The sequence below is a fragment of the Acanthisitta chloris genome, unplaced genomic scaffold, assembly GCF_000695815.1.
Source record: "Acanthisitta chloris isolate BGI_N310 unplaced genomic scaffold, ASM69581v1 scaffold34642, whole genome shotgun sequence".
NCBI lineage: Eukaryota > Metazoa > Chordata > Aves > Passeriformes > Acanthisittidae > Acanthisitta > Acanthisitta chloris.
The window spans coordinates 5,294-16,730 of record NW_008660446.1 but is presented as its reverse complement, the minus strand read 5'-3'; the positions used below and the strand labels follow the sequence as shown (position 1 = coordinate 16,730).

At 37.6% G+C, this 11,437-nt stretch overlaps 1 protein-coding gene across 1 annotated transcript in view; it reads left to right on the top strand.

Moving 5' to 3' along the window:
• MYBPC3 (myosin binding protein C, cardiac) overlaps positions 1 to 11,437 on the top strand; it is a gene marked incomplete at its 3' end in the record, with an annotated part of 41,224 nt that overhangs the window by 28,444 nt on the left and 1,343 nt on the right. The window contains exons 20-27 of the mRNA XM_009069815.1: positions 237 to 266; positions 421 to 557; positions 2,025 to 2,102; positions 3,347 to 3,506; positions 4,549 to 4,653; positions 7,751 to 7,939; positions 9,945 to 10,079; positions 11,227 to 11,394. Coding sequence (XP_009068063.1) covers positions 237 to 266; positions 421 to 557; positions 2,025 to 2,102; positions 3,347 to 3,506; positions 4,549 to 4,653; positions 7,751 to 7,939; positions 9,945 to 10,079; positions 11,227 to 11,394 — 1,002 coding nt within the window. The remainder of the gene's footprint in view (positions 1 to 236; positions 267 to 420; positions 558 to 2,024; positions 2,103 to 3,346; positions 3,507 to 4,548; positions 4,654 to 7,750; positions 7,940 to 9,944; positions 10,080 to 11,226; positions 11,395 to 11,437) is intronic.

Sequence of the window (11,437 nt, the reverse complement as noted above, 5' to 3'; positions counted from 1 at the left end):
ATCCCTTTCCTGATACCTCAATATTGGCACATTGCTTTTCCCTGTTATTTGTGTCATCATTATCATGCTGTTTTACAGACCCTGTTTTCCAGTTTATTGCATAGATCTTCTTATGTACATGCCTTATGAGGTTTTAATGATGAACAGTTTTAAGATGACTTTGTGGGTGCAGATGCTATGTAAATTCCATTTTCTGATCTACTTCTTCTCCCCCACCCCCCTTTCTTTTCCCCCAGAGGTTAAGATTGATTTTGTACCAAGAGAAGGTAAGAACAAGTCACTATTTTTATGCAAGAAAGCATATTTTCAATAGCAAAGGAAGCAGCACTTTCTTCATTTTTTAATGTATTAATATTAATATTTTTTCATATTGAATACTGAAATGATATTTAAGACTAATTTTATCTGCCTTTGTTATAGAACCCCCCAAAATCCACCTTGACTGTCTGGGCCAATCTCCTAACACCATTGTTGTGGTGGCCGGGAACAAGCTGAGACTGGATGTTCCTGTATCAGGAGATCCAACTCCCACTGTTATCTGGCAGAAAATAAACAAGGTAATGCATAACCTGACACAATGTCTGAGGCAAGAAAGTCACAACAGGAAATGCATTTTTTTTCTCAAATCTTACTTCGATTTATAGTTCTTAGTTACAAGCATTTTCCTCCTCCTTTCAATTTTGTTTTTAAACCTCAAAAAATATTACATAACTGCACTGCAGCTGTTTGGGATTTAGCTGGTTTTGTGATTCACCCTGAACTGCTATTTTTCTGAACTGTTCCCTGTTTTTTCATCCAAAAGAAGGGACTGAGTATATGACAGTAGGATACCATTGACATTTATTCTCTTCCTACCTCAGAGAGAAATGAATCAATGATGAGTCATCCCCATCACCTTCAGCTGATAGGATGGACATGTTCTGGAGATGGCAGCTTCTTTTTTCAATCTTTCTCAAGAATTCTGCAGTCTGTGAAGAGAATGTCATCTTAGCAGACTACTGGCATAAAACTGTATTTGTTATAATGAAAACAGAGAACATTTGCTTATCGAAGCAAATTCATCAGAGAGAATTTAGAAGCCAGACACAAAATGTTAAATGAGCTTCCTTTCTGGCTATCTCAAGCTATCCCTACCCCTCACCAACTGTGTGCTCTCAAGCTACAACTGGCACAAAACAGAAATACTTTGCATAGTATTCTACAGCATCATTACACTTCCATATGCGTAGAGATAGAAAAAATAGTATTTCCAATTATGTTAATTCCCCGAATCTCATTCCTTCGTGGTTCTGCTGCATTCTTTGTTCAGGTTAGCATATTTAATAACATTTAGGACTTCTTTTTCTGCAATGCAGAATTAGTATGGAAACAAACAACAAAAAAAGCCAAGAAATGGAATCTTCCACACAGATGTTTCTCTGATGACTGGGTATCAGACAACTCCTATACAGTGCTATTCCCAAGGTGTGAGGTCTCAACACAGGAATAAAAGAAGTCAGTCTTGATTTGAAGGATGTGCAACATATACTTACTAATGAAATCCTAAATGAACAGTAGCACAGATTCAGAAGACAATGTTTGCCTTCTGTGTTACAGACCTGACTGTATTTCTAAGTGTTATGACATTTACACCAATTTACAATCCCGTTGTTACAGAGAGAGGTAATTCTTATTTTTGTAGTTACAGGAGATGAGTAACTAGTACCAGAGGACAGATTCATAACCAGTTACTGCTGCAGGAATGTCTTGCCTCTCTCTTTGTTAAGATGTAAATTTGGGTTTGCTGACTTACCTTTCCCTTAATTCAAAGCAATGTGACATATCTTTTTCTGTTTCTGCTTTTTACTTTTCATATCGGTTGATTTCCTTCCCAGCTCTGCTAGTGGCCTCAGGTTGCTCTTCGCTTCTCTCACACCTCCATATTCAACCTCCCTAACAAATCTATGGACTCTCTGTCTTGCAGAAACAGCTTTACTGCTCTGCTCAGACTTAGCTAACTTTCTGTGGTTTCTTTGCTTATCTAGCAAAATGACCTAGTTCGAAACAGTGATGATTCCATGACTCCCTCAGAAAACAGCAGTGATTTAAATGCTGATAATAGGGTAAGTTCCTTATTATTTATGCAGACACACAAATGTGCTTAGTGTTTTCCAGATAAAAGCTCATGCTCAGAAGGAAATAAAATTAAAGTCAGGTTAAACTGATGAAGCAAATAGCACATCAGGCCCAACATTCTGCCTCACAAGGGTAATTACCAAACATGACTGGGCACAGGGGACCTGGTGAGCAATTTTAGAGTAAGATGCTGATTGAGTAAATCTTTCTAATCATCATCACTTGGTGGCTGGACTACAAGGAAGCAAAGCAATTATTTGAAAACTCTTTTTAATTTATTTGTGAATGTTTATCTTTTTTATTTCCCCCCACTAACTTGTAAGACTCAATAATATCTAAGGGAAAAAACAAACTAGGACAAAATCTTGGACATAGGTAAAGAGGACAATGGGTCAAGAAAGTGGACTGCGTGTATATAAAACAGAGAAAGAGGACTCATTTTCCATCACCTTTCACTTTTGACATAACTTTTCTTTTGACAGAGTCAAAAATATTTTACATTTATTATACAGCAACCACTCTCAGGGTTAGGATTCTGCTGTACTAGACATTATTCAGACACATATGCTGTGTAACTGTTCCTGTTCTAAGTTCTTAGATAGACAGACACATAGAGAAGAAAGGAGTGTGTTATATGTGTACAACAAAGTTGTGGTCATTATGTTTAGACCTCAAGGAAGAGGAGAAAGTTTCTCCATATGGCATTCTCAAGTGTCAGAAATCACACTGATGTCATTAACAGTTACAAGAAACATGGTAAATATTTTAGGGAAAAATTGTTAAAATTTGTGTTATCCAATGTCAAATGTAGATATTGTTTATCAAGGATGTTTGCTCAACATTTGGATTTGAATATGAAAACTTCCTTTAATTTGCACAGTACCCAACTGTTATCCATCCAACTCTTTGCACGGATACCAGCAGCTCTCCTAAGTAGGAATTTGTGGAAGTACTTACTAACTTCTTTAAAATGTAGCTGGATTTGTGCAACTAGTGTAAATCGCAACAACCTGCAGGCTTTCAGAACCAATTTTCCCAAATCTTATGTGAGCCACTCAGTCTATATTTTCTTTCTTCTACATACAAATAGCTCCTGAAAAACTTTATAGCTTTTCAAGAATTTTTATAATATTCAATGATTTGAAGATTTTCACCAGCTTACACACAGACTCATCAGCTTGTCCCTGGCACCACTTACAACGATTTTATTTGTTAACTTCAATACCCACAGCTTCTGTTTGAATCTGAAGGCAGAGTTCGTGTGGAGATGCATGAAGATCATTGTGTCTTCATCATTGAAGGAGCCGAAAAGGAGGATGAGGGAGTATACAGAGTTATACTTAAGAATCCAGTGGGAGAAGATAAGGCTGATATCACAGTCAAAGTTATTGGTAAGTGAAGGAAAGAAAAGAGTATGAAAGCATCTTGAGTTCACTGAAACTCACCCTCCCCTAAAACTGAACCACGTTCTGACCTTAGGTTTAAAAAAAACTAGAAAAGGATCATAACTACAAAAATACTATCAATCACAAAATTTGGCATTTTTTCAGAGGTAGTTGCTTTCCATGTGAAACATCAAGAGAACAGCTCCCAGTAGGAATCCATGTGTTGCCTGTTTCAGGTGATCCTATCATTTTACAGATGACATTCCATAATTCTTGTCTGAGAAATTAAAAGCTTCTAGTCACTTTGCTGTGATTTATGTTTGTAAGCAAAGATTACCTTATTCTATAAGCAGTAAATGGTTAATGGGATAAAGAGGCATAATGTATCCAATATAAGATAAACAGATTCACAGACTCTTCAACAAGTCACAGAAGAGCTGGGGGAAATATGATTTTGAGTCAGCAATTTTTGCAGGGTTTTTTTAATAATACTTAATTTGCTGATACCCTGGCACACATAACAAAAGGCCAGGTTATAAACAAATTAGTAATGATTAAAGAAAATTACTTTCAGCTACAGTACTAAAATGTAGAATTGCTTGGTGAATACTTTCTCCTTTCACCTTTTATAAATATTTAATCAGGACCTTTACTGTGAATATCTCCAAAGTAACAAAATATGTGACGTGCAGTTATTGTATTTTCTAAAGTATGTTCTAGAGAAAATAGGAAGCCCTGGAGCAAGCCTCATCTTACAGAGCATAATTACCTCAGTACCTTACTTTTTTGTAGTAAATTTATCCTGTCTGGAAAGAAAAAGGGAGCTGACTAACCAGTGGTATTTAAAGGAAACCAACCTAATACAGAAACAGCAAAGAGCCGGATTCACTTTAGACTAAGAAAATACATTGTTGGTTGTCCCTGCTGTCGCTGTCTTACAAAGTTGTATCAATACCATACAGAAAAATGTTAAAGAAAAATATTTCATTTACTTGCATAAAGAAATCGAAACACTGACAACTCTCATTCACTTTCACGCTCTCCTCAGATGTTCCTGACCCTCCGGAAGCTCCCATGATCAGCAACATTGGAGAAGATTACTGCACTGTGCAGTGGCAACCCCCCAAATACGATGGTGGGCAACCGGTGCTTGGTAAGAAATCCTAAAATATGAAGGCCTACATTTTTTTGCCGCTCCTTTAAAATGCGCAGAAGAATTCCCTGTGTTTACTCACTCTAGGAAGGCTGACCCTCAGGCACTAGGCGCTCTGGTATGTGTTCAAACAGGCCTAGGTTCTGGCCCTCCAATTCTGGGGAGACAGTGCCCCCTACCCATGCAATCGCAGTCAGGGAGGTATTCGGTGAATAAGGTACCAGCGTACAAAGGGTGATATCAAAACTAGTTAAAGCTAAATATTCTCATTCAAGACTGAAATTTTAGCTCAGTACACAGGCCTTTGTACTTACCTAGAAATATCAAAACAGGTCCATGGCCACCTCAGTTACTGACTCCAGACACCTGCAATTTCAGGCACTCATGCAATACATGTTTTTGGTAGAAAACTGTGTCATAATTCTATTTCATATAAAACCACGAGTCATAAAACACTTTTCAATCGTTTTCATGAACTCAAAATCTGCCCTAAAAACTAGAGTACAAAGTTAGCATGTGATGCAGGAAATGAGCAGACGTGATCAAGAATGTCACTGACGCCATTTTAAGCTCTACACAGAGCACAGTGGGGTTTGGATAAAACTTTCTGTGATCGTCAGAAGAAAACAACGCAGAGTCTTGACCAATATTAGGGGAAAGATTTGTCTGGAGTCCATGTCTAGGAATTTGTTTAATAAAGATCTCTGGAGTCTGAGTTTCTTTAAAAAACAAAACCAAAACACAACAAACCTTGAGAGCTATATAGATTCCCATGTGGGTGCCAGGGCTAGAAATATTTAAAAATTATTTTAATCCCCTGCACAGTATCTGGAAAGAGAGGAGTTTGTGTTTGCTTTTGGATGTTTGAACTTCATTCATTTTCATGAGATTAATCTCATTTACAACAGAGTTTATCTATGCAAGAATATACAAGGTACTGCTGGACCAGTCTTTTGCAGTTTCATCGGTTTGGACAGGAAGCACACAAAAAGTTAACCACTTAAACTATTATGTGCCTATAAAATAATAGCTGTCCCATTACCTCAGTCAATCCTCACCTCATTGACTATGCAAAGCTCACAATTTTGTTCTGCAGAGCTTTCAGGGCACACATTTTGGGAAGTTCTTTGGTTTATTTTCTCTGTCAAAAGAATGATTTTGTTAGTGCTCTGCTAACAACCCTTTGCACTACCTGAGGCTCTTTCTTCAGTTAGCTACAAGATCACACTACTAACACAGCTAGGAAAAAAAGTCTGCAGTGGTGGGAGAGGAAAAGCCAAGATGCAGCACTAGCCATCCAAGCAGAGCCTTAAGAGCAAGTTAAAAAGGCAGAGGAAAAAAAGACAAATTCATTCTTGCCTGTCTTCATATTTTCACACATGGCACTGTAGGCAGTCTGATACAGTCTTCATTAGCTATACCCAACAGATATAGAAAAGAAATTCACATCCCATATTCACTGTTATGCAAACTATTCATGGGGGTTTGTGTACTTTTTATATTACTAAAAGAGCATCTTTATCATTCACACATTCTGTGCATTTGGGGAAATAATCCATTTTACCAAAGGTCACCAATACTACCAGTATTGTAATTTTAACTCCTTTCTGCCTCTTTTCTTTTTTGCCTTTTTAAATTGCAATTCTGCTATGCCCCAGTGAAGAAGTGTCTCTGTTCTGACAGGAAGCACTGCATATCTAAAATGGTAGAAAACCAGAAACTGAGTTGATGAAACTTCTCTCAGTCTCACAGACTCCTGGTAAAGAGGAAAAATCAGGAATCACAGATTCTTTGTTTACAGCATTAAACTCTGTTTAAAAACTACTGCAGACAAGCACACCAGGAGTAACTTTAGGGATTAGAAGTGATGATACAACCTGTCAGCTTAAAGGTGCTTCCACGACTCATTTTCCAAAACATTGTAGAGACTCCCATGCTCCTGCCCTTCAACACAGACCAGAAAGGCTGCTGGTGTCTGTGCCTATACCATGTCCACAAACGTGCCTATTGCTCTCCATCTCCCTTTAGACACCCTTACTGTGAATCATATTTCCCAGGTATGCCAAAGGGACGTTTGCAAGTTTGACAGCCGTGACTTTGGTGAGCAGCAGGGATTGAATCATTCACTTACACAGCTCAATTTGTAAGTCCTTGCTATAGACTTACACTTCTGTAGCTGACCCTGTTACAGACATCTGTACAATCCTCTGTAGTCCATGGGTAGAAACAGACATGTACAATACACACAGATACATCGTATGTGCAAATGACTATTCAGTGTATTCCCTGATTATTCATTTGGGAGTTACAAGATGAATAGCTTTCAAAACAAAGTCTGTTTAAAAGAAGTTGACATGGATCACATCCAGGCACACTACCCACAACACAGAGAAGCAGCAGCAATTTAATATAGCTAGATGGAAAGAAACTGTTGCTAAGTTCTTTTTAGCAGGTCAACTGGAAAATATCGTACACGTTTCCAATGTGTTATACAACCATCCTTCATATTAAGCATCAGGAATCACAGATTCTATTCCCAGTTTGGGGAACTGAGAAGTTTAGCTTTCAAATTTGTAATCCAGCCTGATTTAGTCATTCTGAAAAACTGTGGGAGTGTGGATGTTGAGGGCACAAGGGAGAGGTACTGAGACCTGGATTCTGGGCATACAGACTATGTGTAAACTGTACTACAGAGTTGTTCTGCAGTGCAGCCAGTTCTCTTGGTTCTCTGTTATCATACAGGTTCACTTTGAAGAACTGAAGAACAGTGAGTGGCCATGCAGTCTGGGAAGCACTGTGCAATTCCTCCACAGCAAAAAACACTTCTAGCAGCAGTTCTTTGATAGAACACTTGTTAAAAAAACGAAATGTCAAACTGTTCTTCCAACTAATTTTTTGCTTTGGGATCTATGCTGTTAGTCAGGATTAGTGAATTGCAGCAGAATATGAGAAAGAAATTAATTTTTAAACTCCATACCTCATCTTATATTTCAAGGCAACTTCTCTTTCACTTAAAGGGATTTTCTTTTTTCCTGCATGTGAGATAACAAATTGCAGTTCTTTCACTTCATGACAGCTATCTTTTACATCATAACAGGGTATATTTTAGAAAGAAAGAAGAAGAAGAGCTATCGATGGATGAGACTGAATTTTGACCTTTTGAAAGAGCTAACCTATGAAGCCAAGCGAATGATTGAAGGAGTAGTTTATGAGATGCGGGTTTATGCTGTGAATTCTATTGGCATGTCCCGGCCAAGCCCTGCCTCACAGCCCTTCATGCCAATTGGTGAGTTTTGCCACACTTCGTGTTATTGCTAGGACAAAACCAAGACAGGACAATTTTCACCTCTTCTCTTATAGCTAAAAAGCATGTGTTAGGAAAGAGGCTATCAACCATCTCTATATTCTATATTTAATCAACCTTTTCCTTTGTAATCTTCCTCTTCTCTCTCTCTCATTCCTCTTCCTGAAGAGCACAGAGGTTCCAGTTTCATGAAATCGCTGATGAATTTTTAGTTGTTATAATTAGAAGTGTGAGTGTCATCCTGGATCTGGAAAGGAGGAGAACTAATTGACAGAAATTTCCCCGTCTCTGTCAGCTTCTCCCATTCCCTTATGGATGCAAATATCACAATATCCCACCCAGTACTCCCTTAATCCCAGCCCTCTCCACAGCTAAAACGATAGCTGATTAAGAAAATATTTGAGGAATGATTTTCTATAAATAATCCTCTCCAACAGAGCAGTGCGGTGTCTCCTGCAGTCCCTGAACAAGGAGCAAACTAAAAGAGTCCTCAGGAAACCTGCCTGCTAATACCTGTAGGGAGAAGACGCTCAAAAATATAAGTAGCTGGAGATTAAAATGACTAGAGTTGCTAAATCTACAAAGATCAGCGAAGGGGGACAGCCTGCTCAAGGAGATACTGTAAAAGCAGATGATGCAGCAAAGGAGTCAGATGGAAAGGCTGAACTGCAAAAAGGGTCTCTTAATTCTGGATTTCAAACACACAACAACTGGTCTGCAACAAAAGAGGTCAAACAAGAACCATCAAGTGGAGCTGCTGAAAAAAAAGGTCCAAAGTTTTCATGGGATAGGCAGAGTTTTACTTGATTAAGGATAAAGTTCACACTTACTGCTTCAGAGAAGAGGTTTGGGGTTTTGATCATGTACTGTATGGCTGTGTATGCTCCCAACTGCATTTGCCTCCTGTGTGCTGTCCTTGCTGCTATGTGAATATGAAAATTTTTAGACAGTTACAGAAATGAAACTGGGTGATATATATATTTTTTTAATACGATAACATTAGGAACTAAGATTAGTTTCAATGAGCTCCACTTCATGAACCTGTATTTAACTTTCTTCATAAAATCTGTTATGTATAGTCAAAAGATGTTCAGTTTATGATGCATATACACAGATAATGCCAAACATACTTTTCTTTAATGTGATTGCTCTCATGCCATGTATACTAAATTTCACAGTACAGCACTCTCAATGTTATTTTGAAAAAGTCATCTTTATGCTTGCTTTTTGGGATCAATTATTGCACAGTAGCATTTGTGTACTTCTGATTCTTCAGTAAGGGCTCTTCCTGACTATTTTTTAATTTTAGACAAGAGTAAAGCTGAAGAAGACTGAATTTAGCTAGTGGTCTTTCTGAACTATGGGTTTAGAAAGAACCATGACACACCTGTTCTAAAGAGCTATGAAAAAGCTATAGCTAAATTAAATGAAAATACTTCTGCCTCAAAATACTTTCTCAGGTATGTCTCTGTTACAAAAGCGCAAATCAGAACTAGTGTTTATGTAAACATGTAGCCATAAGTTTTGGTCATTTTTTCCTCTGTTAGGGAAAATGAGTGAAGTCAAATTTATCCACTGATGAATTTGGTCCTCCAACTATGTGAATTTTGTCCAGTTACGATTAAGGTATAAGTACAGAATACAAATTGTATGTATTCTTATTTCTAAACTTTTCTGCAGTCTTCTAATGACATTATAACTCTCTCCCACAAGTCGTCTTTTTTCACTGGCTTTTCTCATAAGGGAGTATCTATGAATAGGAACCATTATCTTAACCTCTTGTTCCCCTTCCTATTACCGGAATCTTATGCTGTGCTTCTATGAAATGAAGCATTAGGTGTTGCTCTTTACAGCTGAGCCTCAGCTAGGTTTATTTTATTAAAACAGACAGTGGTATAAATCATCTGTAATCACTCCTTGTACAGCCTTTGGATTCCGTAGTTATATTGCTGTTTCTCAGAATCTACTTCTACATTTTTCCTTACAGCTCCTCCAAGTGAACCAACCCACTTTACAGTGGAAGATGTTTCTGACAGTACTGTTGCCTTGAAGTGGAGGCCCCCAGAGCGGATTGGAGCCGGAGGACTAGACGGTTATATTGTGGAATACTGCAAAGATGGATGTAAGTAAGCTTAAGTACTAGGCAGCAGCAACTGAACATTGAAAAAATACTATGATTGCAATAACTTCACTGCAATAAGCTAATAACATCACCATATGCAGCATGAACCATATCCAGAACTCTAATCCATGTCTAATCATCACCAGACTTACCACGACATGACTGCAAAATCAGGAAAGTCACATCAGCCATAATGTCACCTTCAGAATTACCATAAACTTCAATACAGAAAAGTAATACAAAAATATCCTTGCTGTTTGATATTCACTGCTATACTTTCGTATCATTCACAAATGGCAAATTCCTTAAAACCAATATAACATGACTGACAACATTAGTCAAGCTTTAAAGTAACTGTTACTCATTTAATATTTTTGCTGATAATAAAGATCATAACACCACCATATCTACAACACTCAAAGTACTGTGATGACATTTATGCCATAAGAGTCAAACAACAAATTTATACTCACTTTGATAAAGAATTTTTCCCTGACAATAGGCTCGACTGCCATATAATCTAAACTATGGGATTTACAGGGTATAATTTATCCAGAAATAATCTATAATCTTTAACAAGACATGATGATGGGATTACCAGAATCACTATATCATTGTCACAGAACAACTAAGGAAGCACTAAGAATTCTGTTCTACAGTGTCAATTGAGAAGTTAATAATAAATTCCAGCAGTTATGTGGCTCTATTATTGTTTTCAGCACACATCACTCTCAGCAATCTGTTTGGACAGCCACAGGAGATAAGCTTATTTCAAGAAAAAATATTAAATCAAGGCTTCACTTTCTTGATAAAAATACTTCCCAAATTCTTCCCCTTCCCTTGCAATGAAAATAAATGTTGAGAAGTCCCACAGCTCTAAGCTCTATAACACAAAATGCCTAATGAACTACCCAAAGATGATTTCCTTACACTCAGCTACTTTGAATAACAAAGTGTAGAGATTCCTTAACTCTATATGTAAAGACATGTTCTAGACCCAGAGTTCTTTTTCCAACTTATTCTCTTTTAGGTGTGTGTTTCAACTTAAATTCATTCTACCCTAACCCCAATTTACTTTTGCTTGCAAACAAGGCATCAGTTTGGAAAAATAACATATTATTACAATATGCCAATACTGCACTTGCAGCTACAGAATGGATTCCTGCACTTCCTGGCCTAACTGAGCGCACATCTGCACTGATTAAAGATCTGGTCACAGGGGACAAACTTCATTTCCGTATAAAGGCTATAAACTTGGCTGGTGAGAGTGGAGCAGCAATAATAAAAGAACCTGTTACTGTTCAAGAGATCTTGCGTGAGTATCTATACTGAATGAATCATTAATTTATTTCCTCTGG